This window comes from Myotis nattereri (assembly GCF_964212035.1).
Source record: "Myotis nattereri genome assembly, chromosome: 5".
Taxonomy (NCBI): domain Eukaryota; kingdom Metazoa; phylum Chordata; class Mammalia; order Chiroptera; family Vespertilionidae; genus Myotis; species Myotis nattereri.
Window position 1 is genome coordinate 18,782,608 of NC_138080.1, and position 16,490 is coordinate 18,799,097.

At 61.4% G+C, this 16,490-nt stretch overlaps 1 protein-coding gene across 15 annotated transcripts; it reads right to left on the reverse strand.

The window, feature by feature from the left end:
* Nucleotides 1-34: 34 nt before the first annotated feature.
* Nucleotides 35-16,234, reverse strand: SSBP4 (single stranded DNA binding protein 4). 15 transcript variants are annotated; one of them, XM_081093355.1, is made up of 18 exons: nucleotides 15,917-16,234; nucleotides 7,201-7,273; nucleotides 6,813-6,874; nucleotides 6,645-6,729; nucleotides 3,548-3,637; nucleotides 3,024-3,089; nucleotides 2,753-2,812; nucleotides 2,599-2,659; nucleotides 2,378-2,445; nucleotides 2,235-2,302; nucleotides 1,929-1,974; nucleotides 1,810-1,845; nucleotides 1,672-1,726; nucleotides 1,518-1,588; nucleotides 1,364-1,442; nucleotides 985-1,013; nucleotides 771-878; nucleotides 35-395 (listed from the first exon to the last, which is right to left on the reverse strand). In XM_081093355.1, the coding sequence occupies exons 1-18, from the start codon at nucleotides 15,973-15,975 to the stop codon at nucleotides 366-368; spliced, it is 1,146 nt and encodes a 381-aa protein (XP_080949481.1). In that variant the 5' UTR covers nucleotides 15,976-16,234; the 3' UTR covers nucleotides 35-365. The 15 variants fall into 15 exon arrangements, with proteins under 15 accessions (XP_080949481.1, XP_080949492.1, XP_080949482.1 ...); XM_081093366.1 differs by having other exon boundaries at nucleotides 655-878; XM_081093356.1 differs by lacking the exon at nucleotides 3,024-3,089.
* Nucleotides 16,235-16,490: the final 256 nt, after the last annotated feature.

A 16,490-nucleotide genomic window follows, 5' to 3' on the forward strand; every position in this document is an offset into this window, starting at 1 on the left:
CTACAAGCCAAAATGGAGTAATCTTGAGACCAGATACCAAAAACCAAAACAAGTTACATTTATTGATGGGTGCTCACCCCTTCCTGCCCAGGGGAAAGGAGGTCCAGAGGAGTCCCCCAGGACAAAGTAGAAACAGGTGAGGGTGGGGGTCGAGCCCATACAGAAAAGAGCATCTCTGAGGTCCTTGCGTTTTTGTTTTTAATAAAATGAGTCCTTCATGCGGGGCCTCCAAGCCTTGACCAGGAGTCCAGCTGCCCGAGGTGTGACCTCAGACCCTCCCCCTGCAGACCACCCAAGCCCCTGGCCCTTGGCAGGGGCTCTGGGCAGAGGAGGCGGCCAGCACTGGGCAAGGGGCTGCTGCCCCATCACACGCTCATGGTCATCCCAGGCGAGTACTGCGGAGAGACGAGGGGTGGCGCGCAAGGGGGAGGGGGGGCTCAGCTCCCGCCTAGGCCGGGACCCGCCCCCCAGGAAGAAGGACAAATGGACTGGGTGGGGCACAGGTGGAGAGGGGTAAGGAGCAGGAGTCCAAGTTAGGGAGGTGAGGCCCCTGGGGCGTGGTCACAGGGTGGGGGCAGGGTAGGCATGTGAGACCAGGGCAGGGCGGGAAGGGGGGACGGGGGGAGGGGAAGGATGCCGCGGCCGCCCCCCCACCTGGCCCGCCGCGGTCACGGTCTTGCTCTGGCCCCCCGGCCGCCCCGCCGGGGCCTGCCCGCCAGGCCCCTCCGGCCCGACGCCGCTGCAGGGGGGGAGTCGACGCAGTCGCTTACACTTTCGCTCGGGAATGGGTGCAGGAAAGTCCCGGTGGCCGCCATCTCGCCGTCATCCCGCGGGGTGCCGGGGGCAGTGCTCAGGCCGGCCACGGCGCCAGGGGAGCTCTGGGGGCAGCCGCAGTCAGCGCCAGACTCCAGTCCTGACCCCACCGCCGCCGGGTGCCCTGCGCGGACCCCCACACCCCAGCTATGCCTGAGCGCGGCCCCTCACCTTCGGCAACCCGTCCATGTCGCCTGAGCCTGTGGACGACAGACACAGGGGGACACGGGGCTCGGCGTCTGAGCCGGGGTCCACCACCTTTCCCTGAGCTCACCTCCCTGCCCCCCTCGTCCCCCGCCCCCCCACCGCGGCTGCACCCAACCCCTCAGCTCAGCCCACTGGGGGTCTGGAAGGAGGGCCTGAAGGGGTGTCCCCACGGTTTAGTTACTGGGCCCTCACCCAGTGCAGCCCAAGCACTGAGTCGCCCAGGAAAGCTCAGGGCGCCACCCGATGCCCCTACAGGAACACAGGTGGAGGAAGGGGGGCACTCAGTGAGAGCATGAGGCTAGCAAGGCAGCCTGTGGGGGTGGTTCCCAGGCCGCTTACTCACCCAGAGATCCGTTCACGTGGTGAGGTTCCAGCGTGCTCATGGCTGCCATAGGGCCCTCGGGGCCTGGGCCCAGTGGGAACTGTGGCAGAGGGGTGGTGTGGGACTCTGGCCACCTGCCACCAGAGCAGCCTCTACCCCACAACCCCGCACTTACGTTAGCCCTGCCAGCGCCTGGCCCCATGGGGTTCATGATGGTGTACATGTTCTCGCTGGAGTTGGTGGAGTCTGGGGAAGACGAGGCATGAAGGCCTGGATGTGAGAGGCCTCCCTCAAGCACACCCTTCCCCTCGCCACCCAGGCCCTAGTACCTCCGGGGCTGGGCATGATGGGTGTGCCAGGGGGCCCACCACCTCCTGGAGGTCCCTGCATGTAGAGGCAGACAAAACATTAGGAAGGCCCCGCTGCCACCCTCTGAGTGATCAGCGTGGCCCCAGGCCCCCACTCACCGTGTAGCTGCCAGGGGAGGAGGCAGAATAGGGGATCTAGGGAGAGAGGCAGCTGTGAGCAGTCCGCCCACTGTCCCCCACACCCCTCACCCTACCCACTGCCCCACTCCCCGACTCACCGAGTTGCCACTGGGGCTGGCCCATGGGCCACGCACTCCGGGGCCCCTATTAGAGATGGCAGATGGAACCTAGAGCTGGACAGGCAGCACTCCTCCCCCGCCCCACACCTTGGGCCCCGAAACAGCAGATGTTGACTAAGTGCTAAGCACTTGAAAATCCCAACCCATCACTCACCGGCCTTCGGGCCTTAGTTTCCCCACCCAACAGTGGAATAAGTAACACCCCAGGCTGCTGTGCCAATCCAGCCCAAGAAGCTGGGTGGTGGCCCCCATGGGCAGACTCCAGGGGTCCCTTTAGGGCCTTACATGTTCATTGTGGGCAGGCCTGGGCCAGCGAGGGAGTTGGGTGGGGGCCGCATGCCACTTCCATAGCTCTGTGAGGGGAAAGGGCCCTGAGTACAGGCCAAGAGGGGAGAGCCCCTGAGGCCACCCCGGGGCCCACCCCTTACCTGGGGCCCAACGCTGGCCATGCCCCGTGGAGGAGTCACCCTCTGCATCGGGCCCATGCTCTGATGCCCTGGGGTGGGAGCAAAGGGAGGTGGCTCAGGTTGGGACCACTCCGCAGTGTGGACACACACCTGGGGGAGCGGAGTGTACAGTGAGGCAGCGGGGATGGAGCATGAAAGCTGGGGTCCTGATGGTGAACACCAGCTGGTGCTTCCCTACTCACCCTGAACACGCGGGGAGGGGTCCATGGCACCAGAGAGGGAGCCAGGTAGGCCCACAGGAGGCTGCAAAAGGGGCACGGCAGCAATGAGTGTGGGTGCCCTTCCCCCACCTAGCTCCTGCCACTCCCCTCCTCCAGTCTGCCTTCCCTCTCTCACCTGACTCGGCATCCGCAGGGTGGGCCGGGGGCCCCCTGAGAACCTGGGTGACATGAAGGGCTGGAAGAAGTGGGCCAGGGGTCAGCACCTCCCCCTACCCACTCCCCCCTCCCCCCCAAAGCTACCTGGTTCCTGCTGTGCCCAGGCCCAGAGCCTGACTTACCCCATCTCCAGGCCTAGCCAACAAGCCCTAGTGGCTAGCTCCCGGTGTGTGTGAGCAGAGGAGCGGGATGTGCATGGGCAAAGGGACAGGGGTGTCACAAGTCCTTACCTGAATGTGAGGCCCCATCATGGGGGTGTTGGGGTTGTGGGGGGGCAGCTGGGAGCCCAGGGGGCCCTAGGAGGACAGAACCAGGTGGGTTGGGAAGAGCTACTGTTTCCTGAGGCCCTGCTAAGTCTGGGCAAGGGAGGGGAAGTGGAGAAGCCATGGAGGTGGGAGGGTGGGCCATTCGCCTACCTGCAGGCTGGGGATGTCCCCTCCAGGAGGGGTCACGGGAGGGACCTGTGGCTCAGAGCACGCTCTGTGGGCCCAGGCACCCTGGCATGTACACACACAGGTCTAGTGTGCAGAGATCCCACCCTTCCTGCCCTGGGCTCAAACCCTGCAGCCCCCTTCGCTAGCCCCACCAAGGCCCGTACGTGCATCCCCGCTGCAGCCTTCCCAACCAGCTCCAGCCTGCCTGCCTCAGGGCTTCTCCCGAAGTGGGACCCACACCCATCGGCACCTGTGCCTGTCATTCTCTGACACATGTGCACCCAGAGTCAGGGGGACAAGGGCCCCAGCCCTGGCTGTACCTGGAAGAAGCCAGGTGCCATGGGGCCAGCTGCCATTGCATCGCTGGGGGCTATGCTCCCCATCACAGGGCTGGGGGCAGCGGCAGCGCTCTGCAGGGCGGGGGAGACATGAGGTGTGGTCAGGCCAGTTCTGCCCCAGCGTTCCCTCAGCAAGTAGCCAATCCCACAGAACAGGGCACCCAAGCCATCTGACCCTCTGTCCACGCAGGGGAGGATGGCTGGGGTCCTAGGAGACAGAACAGCTGCCCCTGTTCCCACCCCAGTTTAACACCCTAACAAGTCCACAGACTCTGACTTGCTGGGTGGCCTCGAAGAGGCTCTGCCTCCTTGCTGCACCTGAAAACCTGGAGGTGGTCAGGGCCGAGCCCGGCTGAGCCCATACAGCTCATGAAGGAGGACAGGGATCCAGAGATTCCCAGCCCTGAGTCCCAAGCTGAGGAATGTGGAGGTCGGAAAATGCCAACCATCCAGGACCGGCGTGCACTCAGTGATCCAGCACAGGCTGATGCTTTCCATCTGAACCCAACCTGCACTGGGTAGGGGCACCATCCCCTACCTACCCCAGGCCCTTCCCCACACACTTGGTGTCCTCCTGGCTGGCAAGGCAGCTTAGCTGGACCCCCAGCTCCACCCAACACATGCCAAATAAACAGACAAAAAGTCAGTCAACAGCTTGAAGATGTAACTCCCTCCCCAGGGTTCCTCCTCAGAGCAGCTGTGCAGACGATGACCCCTGCCCTCCCAGAAGAACTGGACTCTCTGGGTAGTTTCCAGGCCCCCAACCTCTCTTCAGGTGGAGGAGGGGAGAAGGCAGGTGCTAGAGGGGCATTATCTTGTGGGCCAAGGGCAGAAATGCAGGGGGCAGGCTGACAAGTCACTTCCTCTGGTCAGGCGTGTCAGCTTTTGGGGGCCCACAGAGCGGGGGGTGGGGGGAATGGAAGGCTAGTCTATAGGGCAGAGGGGACACATCAAAGGATAGGGAAGGGCACTGAGTAGCGAGCACTTCTCTGGGGGCCCCTCCTCTCCTGTCTGCATCACCCATCCTCCCCCCAAGCCCCAGGAGGAAGCGGGGAGTCTGTCATCACTGCTGTTCCTGAGGCTGGCACAAGCCAACACCAGGGTTCTCAGGAATCTGTGGAACGGCAGCCATTCGGGCTCAGAAGAATTCAGCACTAACCCTGCCGCACAGGAGGGGGGCAAGGGGCTCCTGAAGACACACCCCGCCCTAAACGAACTGCAGCCCGGCACCCCTCCTGCTCCTCCTCAAAGGTCTGCCTCCACAGGACTCCTGCCAGGCCCCAGGCGGGGGCACTGGGAGAGCCTCCCCAGACCTACAGTGGCGAAGGGCGTTCCCAGGCCCAGCACAGGTCACTCATCTGAAAGCCCAAGCAACGCTGAGGGTAGCGGTGGGGGAGACAAAGCTCTCGGCCCCTGGGGCCCCCTGCCGCCACCCCACTACCGCACAACACAGCCCAACAGCCTGCAGCAGCTACTCTGGCAGGCACCGCTTTGGGGGCTGTAGGGGGACACATTCTGTGCTCAGGTCTGTCCACCCACACTGCCTACCCAATAGGCACAGCAGACGCCAGAGCATTTCCTGGTCAGGGAGGAGAGGGCGGTGGAGGTTGGAAGGCTGCAGGCAGAACTCAGGACCACGAGGGGGAAGGTATGGTGTACCCCGCACCGCTGTGGCTCCCCAACTCTAGGCCCGGAAGGGTTAATACATAGCCTCCCCTGGGTCCCCTGCATCAATCATTCACCCAAAAGCACCCAGCCAGCATTGCCACCACGACTAGCTGGTGTGCTGGCGTTTCTTGGAGATGCTTGAATGGCCTGGTGGGGGTGGGGAGTGGCCGGGGTGGGGAGTGTGTGGGGGGGGAGGGCTGGAGGCCCCCTAGGAGGGCAGGCAAGATGTCTCCAACTAGAGTGGGAGCTGCAGGGACCCATCACCCTCCGCACCCCCACTGCTGTGCCTACACGGGTTCCCCCAGGCGCCCTGCTGCCATGGTAACTGGTGCGCACAGGGAAGCACATGCACACGAATGTGGAACCCTAGTGTCTCGTCCTCCCAGGAGGCCCCAGAAGTCATCAGACTCAGGTGGGGGCCAGAGCCGTGAGGGGAATGGCCCCAGGGACAACGAAGAGGCACAAGGAGGGACACAGCTCCAGGCACCCCTGAGCCCCAGGTCTGGCAGAACTGCACAAATGCACAGAGGGATTTGATGAGGGCGAAAGCAGGGACCCCGACTTCCATGCACGCACATACAGTGTACATGGGGCAACTTCCGGGACATGTGAACCCCTAACCCTCTTGCACCCCGGCCCTGCAGAGCCCTGGGTTGAGGTGCCATTGCAAAGAGGGAGGTGGGGGCAGCTACACCCTGGGAGGCCTGAGGGGAAGAGGTGAGGGCACCAGCTGGGTGCACAGGAGGAGGGGGCCGTCCCTCCCTCGGAAGCTGGCTGCGTCCCTGCCTGGCCTTGGGCCCACAGCCTGGGAGGGTGGAGAGGCAGGGCCAGCTGACCTCCCTGGTCTGCCCCTGACCTCTCTGAGGGGCCAGGGTGAAGAGGATAAAGGCAGAGGGGATGCCACCCATCCCCTCATGTCACTCCTCCCCCCAGGCTCTGCTAGTAAACAGGCCTCTGGTGCTGCCCCTCCCCCATCAACCAAGAGGGAAACTGAGGCCGAAGCGGTGAGTTAGCAGCCCAGTCACAGAACAAGGTCAGGAAGTGTCCCGGGTGGTGTCAGCTAAACCCCGAGACCCTGGCTCGGCTCCTGCCTCAGGAGGCTCAGAAAGGCCGGGGCGGCAGGGACAGGCGGTGGTGGAGGCAGGAGCTACCGTCCGTCTAGCCTGGACCAGGGACTCAAGTGAAGAGGACGAGGAGGGCTTGGCCTCAGGAAGGTGTGGGGGCTCATGCAGCGGAATGAGCCTCCCTGTGAGTGACCGGAGGCCCAGGGGAGGACACAGGAACCCAGGCGCTCAGCCTCCTAAGCAAACCCACAGGCCACGCACCCTCCCATCCCCACCCCCGCCCCCGCCCCCGCCCCAGGCCCAGGCCCGCCACCTTGCCCGTGCCGGGTCCCTGGGGCGGGACTCACGTAGTCCTGGAAGGCCTTGGCCTCACTGGAGTGCTCACATGCCTCTCTGCGGTCAGGCGCTGCGCAGTACAAGTCCCAGAACACGCTGTGGGCGGCAGGGGACGATGGTTTTCCCACACGCCCCCCCCACCCCCCTCCACAGCCTGCCCAGGCCAGCCCCACACGCACCACCACCAGGAATGCAGGAAACCTGGGGGCTCCCCCAGCGTGATGTTCTTCTCCCATCGGATCTGCACGGGAGAAGGAAGGCAGGTGAGGAGCCGCTGCCCAGGCTGCTAGACCCGCCAACCCACCTCAGGCAGGGAACACGGGCCAGGGGCCAGCGGGCCAGAGCAAGGTAGCTGGGCAGGGACAACTGGGTACAGCAAGGGCAGAGGAGCGAAAAGCAGATCCTCAGATGGGCAGGCGGACGCCTCTATGCCAGCCGCCGAGCCTGACCCACCCCAGCCCTCAGTGCCTGGGGCCTTCAGCAGGGCCATCTGGCACCACCACTGGCGCCCTGACAGAAGCCGGGAGGAGAGGACCCTGGGGTAGGGTAGAGGCAGGGCCCGCTTACCTCAGACAGAAAGGTCTGTGCTGACTTCTGGGCACCGATGTGCAGCAGGTACTCATACACATACAGCGCCAACCTGCAGGCCAGGTGGAAGTGGCTCAGGCTCTCAGGAGGCCCGGGGTCTGGTCAGCCTCAAACCCCGCCCCCAGGGTTCCTGGAGGGGCTCTCAGGCCAGGCACCTGCCTTCCGAGGGGCAGGTGGAGACCAGGGGCAGGGGGCCCACACTGAGTCCTCACTGCACCCACCCCCAGCCTCACATTAGTCCCCCAAATACCCCATCGCCTCCACCCTCACAGGAGGTGGCCTCCTCCCTAGTTTCTCAGCCTGGCCAACTCCTACACATCCATCAATACCCAGACTGTAGGCCCCTCCTCTAGGCAGCACTGCCAGCAGCCACAACCCCCCCATTTCCAGGCCCAATCCTGGTCAGTCCAATACTCCTTTGTGGACCAAGTCCTAGCCCATCCTACTGATGCCAAGACCCCAGAGCAGCCTTGGCCCCAGGAGGTCTTCTGCCTGGAGAAAGGGCTCCTGGGTGTCACTCCTGACTGCACGACGTGGGGCCTCTCAGCAGACACCCTGAGCCGTGCACACGGCACCAGCACCCACTCACTCCCAGCCTTGCCTGCTGAGGCCTTCCTCCTCCAGGTGTCCCTGGGCCCCATCCTCTTCCTGGAGATCCCTGCCTGCCAACTCTGTACCAGCCCCCAGGAAGTCTGGGGCACTGTGGGTGGGTGAGGGGAGATGGGGCCAGCAGTTCCATTCAGCTGCTAAACACCCAAAGTGCTTGGTATGCCCCCCCCCCCACCCCCAAACTCAGCAGCTGCCCAACCCAAGAGCATGGGCCACTTGCCAACCAGCAGCTCCCTCTGCAGGCCACACAGGAAAGCCTGCAGGCCTCCCAGGCCATACAGCCTCCCAGGCCATACAGCCTCCCAGGCCTCTCCATCCTCTGCCTCCACCTCTGCTTCCCTTCCCATCTGTCTTCTATACCAGCTGGCAGAGGGACAAGATCCAGTCCCTAGCTATTCCAAAGCCCTCCACTCCACCGGCATGGCCCCTCTGGGAGCCCCAGGATCCTCCTCCTGCCCAGCGAGGACTCAGGAGGGCTGGGGGAGGGGCTCTGGATCCAAGACCTTAGACTCCCCAAGGGCAGGCCGGAGCCTCCCACTAACTGGCCACTCACCCCTGGCTGCTCGCCCCATCTGAAAATAAACTTGTTTGGACTCATCCTCCTGCTCTCTGACCCTTCCCAGTCAGGGTCCTCATTCCTCACATCCCCGCCCCCCACCCCCACCCCCGACCCTCGCACCCATCAGACGCCCCTGCCAGCTCCAGCCCTCTGTCCTGCCCCCAGGACCTGCCCCGTACGTCTGCCCTTACACTGGATCCTCTTCCTTCCTTCCTCCATCCGTCCATTCTTTCATTCATTCATTCATTCAACAAACATTTGCCCAACAGCGCCTTGTGTAGTGAACACGACAGACCCCTGTCCCCCTGGAGACTGCCTGCCTGTGAGGAGGAGCAGTGGAGCAACAACACAAGAAGGCAAGTTATAAGTTGAGCTGGAAGGCGGTGTGTACGAAGGAAGGACAAGGGGGGATGTAGCAGTTCTCTGAGCCTGGCCACAGTCTGCACCACGCCACCACCCTCCTCTTGGCAGTGCCTCCAGCCCAGGACCCCCCCGATTCCGAAGCTGCACCCTCCAGCAATCTCCAGCGTCTGCCCCTCTCCAGCCCAATCGTCTTCCCAGCCCCTTGCACCCCAAGCTCCCCTGTCCAACTCACTCCTGTGATTCCTCCCCTTCTAGAGCAGCGATGGCGAACCTATGGCACACGTGTCAGAGGTGACACGTGAACTCATTTTTTTGGTTGATTTGTCTTTGTTAAATGGCATTTAAACATATAAAATAAATGTCAAAAATATATATCTTTGTTTTACTATGGTTGCAAATATCAAAAAATTTCTATATGTGACACGGCACCAGAGTTAGGGTTTTTCAAAATGCTGACACGCCGAGCTCAAAAGGTTCGCCATCACTGTTCTAGAGGCTTCCTGAGCCTTCTCAAGTGGCCTGCATCCCCAGGCCCACATCCACTGGCGAAAGAATGGATATGAAAAGCCCAGATCTGCTCACTGTCCCCCCTCTGGGCGAAGAGAGCAGCTAGGGTTCCAGCAGGGCCCCTGCCCACTTTGGGGTCAGTGCAGGGAGCAGTGAAGACCAGGGGAATAGACACCAGAGACGGGTAGCAAGATGGAGTTAGCTGGGGGTTCAGGGCGGGAGGAGGGCATGGGCTACCGCATACCCCAGGAGCAGAAGGCTTTTAAAGAAGCGGCCCTTGGTCCCACCACATCGGCCCACGGCTCCAGGCTGCCAGCCCACCAGGTCCCCCCGTTTCCCCTGGCCCTGGACTGTCCAGTGGTGGCATCTGACTCAGGACACGGGTCGAGGAGCCACTCTGCCTGCTCTCCTCCCCATCAGCCCAGTCCTCTCCTTTCTTCTCTCTAGGCCAGCGGCCGCCAGCCCTTTGGACCTCATGGGCCACCGGTTGGCGACCGCTGCTCCAGGTGACCGCCCTCCTGCTTTGATGGCATCTTCACACAACACACAGCGCGCTCCAGCCTGGCCTTCCTGAGCTTGGGCCCACTATCCACCTGGCATCTACAGGCCCGACCTGGCCCAGTGATGGCGAACCTTCTGAGCTCGGCCTGTCAGCATTTTGAAAAACCCTAACTTAACTCTGGTGCCGTGTCACATATAGAAATTTTCTGATATTTGCAAACATAGTAAAACAGAGACTTATATTTTTGATATTTATTTTATATATTTAAATGCCATTTAACAAAGACAAATCAACGAAAAAAATGAGTTCGCGTGTCACCTCTGACATGCGTGTCATAGGTTCGCCATCGCTGCCCTGGCCGTTTTGGCTCAGTGGATAGAGCATCGGCCTGCAGACTGAAGGGTCCCAGGTTCAATTCCGAGTCAGGGCACATGCCCGGGTTGTGGGCTCGATCCCCAGTAGGGGGCGTGCAGGAGGCAGCTGGCAATGATTCCCTCTCATCATTGATGTTTCTCTCTCTCTCTCCCTTCCTCTCTGAAATCAATAAAAATGTATGTAAATAAATAAAGGCCCAACCTCAACTTGCCCCCACCACAGTCCCGCCCCCCCCCCTCCCACCTCTACCTGTGTGGTCCAACCTGGGTGGTTCGGCCTTGGTTCACAGAGGTGTGGTGCATGCTGTCCCCTGAGATCAAGACTGCTGCACTTATTAAATTGGGTAAAATCTTAAGGAGAAAGTTCTCTCCTGCCACCTCTCACACACACCTGGTCCAGGCCACTGTCTCCCTTACCTGAATTTTGACAGGACCCTCCAATGGCTACTCTCTCCCAGCCCCTAGAGTCTACACACACACACACCCCGACAGCATTCCTCGCTAAACCCTCCGGTGCCCCCCACACACACACTGGCCACCCTCCATGCCAGGGCCTTGGCACAGGCTACTCCCCTGCCTGGGGCACTTCACCTAGAGACCTGCACGGCTCCCATGTCACCTGTCAGAGGCTCCCCGTTACCCCTAACCTCTGCCCTGCCCAATTCCTCCCTATCGTCTTACCTATCTCCACTTGACACATTTTTGCTCACTGCCTCAAGCCCCCACTGACCTGTAGCTGGGAGGGCGGGGACTCCGTCTCTTTCCCTCCCTGCTAAGCTCTCAAGAGGTGGACTGAGATGGTCAGTGAGCACTGTTTCAATGTTAAGCATTTGGGGTTTTACCCCAAGAGCAAAGAGCAGCCAAAGATTCTCATAGTGTTGGTACTTTAATTTTTACCAGGATTAAGTCTCAGGGAGGAATTCTGAGCTGTTTTCTTGTTTTTGGTGTAAAGTTTTGAAGCCGGGACATTTGGCCAGGTTGTTTCAGGACCTCTAGGGAGGACTTCCGGCCTCTGACCATCCAGGTTCTAAGCTCGGTTACAAGGAAGGGCAGGGCTCTAGAGCCAAATCCCGGCTAAACAAATGACCTGCAGGAAAAAGAGCCCACGGGTGTGGCTCAATGACTGAGCGCCCACCTATGAACAAGGAGGTCACAATTTGATTCCAGGTCAGGGCACCTGCCCGGGTGCAGGCTGGATCCCCAGTAGGGGGTATTCAGGAGGCAGCCCATCGATGATTCTCTCTCATCATTGGTGTTTCTATCTCTCTCTCCCTCTCCCTTCCTCTCTCTGAAATCAATAAAAAAAAATGTATTGAAAGAATAAAAGAGCCCACCCAATGGAGCCCACCCAGGGAGCAGAGGGTGTCTCCAGAGAGGCCCTCCCTGGAGATGGAGCAGTGACATGGAGGAGATGGGGTGCCTGGCCCTGGGGCGCTCAAGGGAGAAGCACACACGGGCTGTGCAGGGAGGTGGTGACATAGTGATTTGTTAAAGCCTTATGAACTAAAATGCAGCACCACCACCATAATTATCAGGAATTACCATAATTATCAGGAATTAGGGTAACGAGTGCTCCCTGCTCAGTGCCCCCCCCCCCTCGAAGCCCATGGATGCACACGCTGCTGGGGGCAGTGAGACCAGCTACTCACAGCCTGTGTCACCCCCCACCCCATCTAATCAACCAGCCAGTTCTCACTGATGCCCCCCAAAGGGACTCTCCAGCCCACACATTTCCTCCCTCCTCTCTGCCACCCTCAAGGCCAGGCCTTCAGCTATCTCTTGCCAGGGTGGTGGCTATCCTCATCCGCCTCTGGGGGCCCCTGCTGCCTGCGGCCTTCCTCCCACCCAGTGGCCAGTGACAACCCACCCCCTTACAGATGCCATGCCCGCCTCCCACTCCTCCCATTCTCTTCCCAGATGCCTCCTCTTCTCAAGCCCTTCCCCAGAGGCTTCCCTGTGTCCACTGCCTCTGCTCAGCCTCCAGGACCCAGCTCAGGAGTTCCTTCCTCAAGAGTCTCTTCCCTGTGCCCTCACCAACAAGGTGCCCACACCTGGTCACACCTGGAAGCAGGGACGGGCACACAGGTGACTCTCTCACCTGCTGGGCTATAAACAAACTCCATGGCTATGTGTGACCCCAAAACCAATCCCAGGAGAAACACACAAGGTGCTTAGCAACACCGACCATGGTTGTCATTTATGGGCCTAGTCTAAAACCACCTGCCAGGGCAAAAGTGCTCGAGGAGATCACACCCACAGCAGACCTCTAGACTTCTCCCCCCAGTTCACAAAGACAGGGCCTCTGAGGCAGAAGTGGAGCAATGCAAAGGGGACAGAGGGGCCTCCAACTTAGCCCTGTCACCTTCATCCCCAAGTTAAAAAGACCCAAGCCCTGGCCTGTGGGGCTCAGTGGTCTGAGCGTTGTCCCATGTGCCAGAAGGTCACTGGTTCGATTTCCGGTCAGGGCACATACCCAGGTTGCCGGCTTGATCCCCAGTGGGGGTGTGCAGGAGGCAGCCCATCGATGTTTCTCTCTTTCCCTCTCCCTTCCTCTCTCTCTAAAGTAAAAAAATAAAAAATAAACCACTTAAAAAGTAATAATAAAAAGAACCAAACCAACTACAAATGCAAGTACTAGTTCATTCCAGGTGGCAGCCATTCATGGGCTTCACCACAGGCTGCAAGTATTTGCCATTTAAATGAACAGGCTGAGCCTTGACACGAGTAGCCCACTAGGACCCCAGCTCCCTCTCACCCTCCGGGCCACCCCATCGCTGCACTTTTAGACTTTGCTGTGCATCCCCGAGGGCAGGGACCCACAGTCAGCGGACCCCCAGGCAGAGTCTGTTTCTGAGGCCGTCTGACCCAGCCCCCACACTGAGACAGGGATCAGCAGGAAGGAGAGGAAAGCACAGTCCAGGAGAGCCAGTGCAACTCCTCCATTTCACAGAGGAGGAAACCGAGGCCGAGACAGGAAGTGGCTTCGTTGGTGGCTGCGTGTGCAGGGACCTCTACCTGCAGCCGCTTACCCAGTCCTTGTGATAATCCTGCAAGGCCAGCAGGCCACGTCTCAAAAGCAGCCAGGCTACCTCGCTAGTGCTCTCCGGGAGCTTGGCAGGTCACTTCCTCTCCAGGCCCTGGCATCCCCTTCGGTGAAATAGGGGATGCAACCACGTGGTGTTTCCCGAACTTTAACAGCAGAGCCCCATCCCCAAACCAACATTCCTCCGGGACCCTCTACAAGAAACAGATGAGCGCAGGATGGCTCTGGCCAAAAGGGGACTGGGGCATCTCTGGCCTCCACGGGAGGTGTTTCTGCAGACCCCCCATCGCTGAGACCCTCTGTTGGGCAGGCTAAGGAGCGAGGGCATGAGGGGGAAGGGACCAGGATTCGGATAACCCCCTCCGTCTCCAGCCCTGGCCAAGAGTCAAGGCCAGGTTCAAAAAATCAAATCTCTCCTGGGATGTCTGATGGGATTGAAACCCAACTCCCAACCCCACTACCTTCAGCTCAAATCTCTGATTCTCTCCCTTCTTTGCTCTCCACGGCCACACATAAGCTGCCATCATCAGCTTTTTTAAAAAAATATTTTATATATATATATATTTTTTTATTGATTTGAGAGGAAGGGAGGAGAGCTAGAGATAGAAACATCAATGATGAGAGAGAACCATCAATTGGCTGCCTCCTGCATGCCCCGCACTGGGGATTGAGCAACCCTTGACCGGAATCAAGCCCGGGACCCTTCAGTCCCCAGGCTGATGCTCTATCCACTGAGCCAAACCAGCCAGGGCCATCATCAGCTCTTACCCAGATCATTGTGCCCACTTCCCCCAGATCCCCTGGCCTCTACCCCTGTCCCCCTATAAGCCACACTCCACATGGGAGCTGGAGTGCACTTTCACACACACAAGCCCCTCTGGCCCACAGAGCCCTCAAGGACTGCTCTTCCCCCCACCAGGGCACCAGCCCAGCTCCTCTGCCAGGCCTCATCCCAGGGCCTTTGCACGTGCTGTGCCCTCAGCCGCCTACTCTTCCTCCAGGCCTCTGCACAGCCCCCTCATACTTTACTATCACCCGCTTTCCTCCTTTGCTTTCTTCATAGAATATCAAGATCATCCCTCTACTTGGCCTCCCATTGATTTGCCCAGGTAACTCGTCGCCTGCCTCCATGCTAGGATGCGGGACTCTTCGGGGCTGGGGCCTGCCTTCCCAACTACCACACTCTACCCAGACCCCAAAACCAGTGTAAGAAGATGCCCAGGGACACACCAGGACCCCCAGGGATGAGGTGGCAATGCCAGGCATGCCCTGCTCCCAAGCTGGGCAGGAGCCAGATGCCAGTTTCAAAAAGTCTTTGTGCTTAAAGGGGCTCGAAAATGAAACCCAACCTCAGAACTGTGCAGATGGGCAAGGAAGGCCTGAAAGGCAGTGATCTGCCTGGCATTTTCTGGCTAGAAGACTCTCTTCTCCAAAATGGCCCCAAAGTTGGGCAGAGAAGGGCCTTGTCCCTGTGGAGGGGAGGGGCGGTCCCATTGTTAGCTCAGGCAGAAGAGCAGGACGAGAGAGGGGTGCTGCAGGCCCACACCCAGGGCTCCTCTGCCCGGACAGCCAAGTCCTCCCTCCTGGCCTGGCCCTCCAGGAGCGTCATGGTGGGACCTCTCCAGCAGGACCCCGCCTCCTCGCCGTCCTGTTTCCCATCAAGGCCACTCGAGGTGCCTGGATTTCTTAGGATCCTGCGACTACTAGGCCATTGGCCATCAGCCATGGGAAGCCTTCCCTCCTGCAGGCATCTTCCCTGGCACTTTAACAAAACTGCCGGCCACCGGGTGCCCTTGCGGAGGAAGGTCGCAGCTCCAAGCACCTTTCCAGCTCTCCCCCACACTAAGAGACGGCACTGATGATCCTCTTGCATTGCTCTGGGAAGGAAAATGCGCCTGGGTGCGGGGCGCGCCTTTGCCCAAAGCCACAGAGACGGTAAGTGGCAATGCCAGCTGCAGGCTGCCGCCAGGCCCAGACCAAGCTCCCAGTTTTGAGGGCCCCCAGCCCTCACCCGCTGGGGGTCTGGGAGTTAGTGCTGCCCTCCTACCCGCCCAAGAGCACCCCGTGTCCAGGACCCAACGCCACACCCAGCAAGAGGAGGGGCTTCTGGGCGCCGACACCCCGGGGCTCGGCTGCAGGACTGAGCCTTGGGGCCTCTCAGGGGTCCCCCTCAGCTGCCAGGACAGGTGGCCTCTCAACCTCTCCCAGAGGCGCGAGGGTCCAGAAAGGCCAGCCGACCGGCCCTGCAAACGCCCCCTGGAGAGTGCGCCCGCGCGCCCGCAACCGCGCTCACTCAAGCTCCTGCCGTCGGGGAGTCCTCGCGACCCCCAGTGCCGCTCGGACCTCGCACGCCCCCTCAAAAGTCACGCCCTCGGGCCTCGCGCGTCCCCGCAAACCGCCCAGCCCTTCACGCCGCTGGGGCGCCTCGCGGCCCTCGAGTGTAGCGCGCCCCCCGCCCCCCGCAAACTCACACCCCTCAACTCTCAGGACCTCGCAGGTCCCGCACGCCCTCTCCAACCTTCCCGCTTGCTGCGCCCCTGACCCCCCGAGGCTCGCGGCCCCCTCCAGTCTTGCGCCCCTCGGGTCTCGCGCTCCCTCGCAAGTCTCGCGGCCCCTTCACCGCACTCGGGTCCCTCCCGTCCGGCAGCCCGCGCCCACGTGCCCCTCGCAGCGCGCGCCGGCGCTGGGGCCCACGGCACCCGCGGGGCCGCCGAGCTCCGCCCCCGGCCCCGACTCACTTCTCCCGGGCCTGACTGTCGGAGGGCACGGCCGCGCTCTTGCCCCCTTTGGCGTACATAATGCTCCGCGCCGCCGCCGCCGGGGCCCACACCTGTCAGGCGGCGCGGCTGGCCGCGCTCGTCGTCGCCATAGCTACCGGCGCCCCGCGCCTCACCGCCCCGCGCCCTGCGCAGGCACCGCGGGCAGCATCCGCGCGGGGGAGCCCACACGGCGGCGGCGGCGGCGGCACCAGCTTCAGCCGCGGGTTTATTTTCTTCCTCTCTTCCCACAGCGCGGGCTGTTCCGGGAAGCGCGCGCCCCCTCCTCCCGCCGCGCGCGCCCCCGCCCGCCGCCTCCCTGCCGCCCGCGGGCGCCGCTCTTAAAGGGGCGATGGCGGGCGCGCGGGTGGGTCCCGCCGCTGGAACCGCGGGCCGCGCGCACGCGCAGGGCGTGTGTGTGTGTGTGTGTGTGTGTGTGTGTGTGTGTGGCGCGCGCGCGTGTGTGTGGCGCGCGCGTGTGTGTGCACGCGCAGGGCCCGTGTGTGTGTGTGTGTGTGTGTGTGTGTTGTGTGTTGTGTGCACGCGCAGGGCCGTG

Excerpts from the sequence above, each read along its gene's own strand:
- SSBP4 (XM_081093354.1), bottom strand. The coding sequence starts at position 15,975 with ATGTACGCCAAAGGGGGCAAGAGCGCGGCCGTGCCCTCCGACAGTCAG. Across the intron at positions 2,813-3,023 it reads TGATGGGGCCTCACATTCAG|CCCTTCATGTCACCCAGGTT; the intron begins GTAAGGACTTGT and ends CACTTCTTCCAG. Across the intron at positions 1,589-1,671 it reads CATCATGCCCAGCCCCGGAG|ACTCCACCAACTCCAGCGAG; the intron begins GTACTAGGGCCT and ends CGTCTTCCCCAG.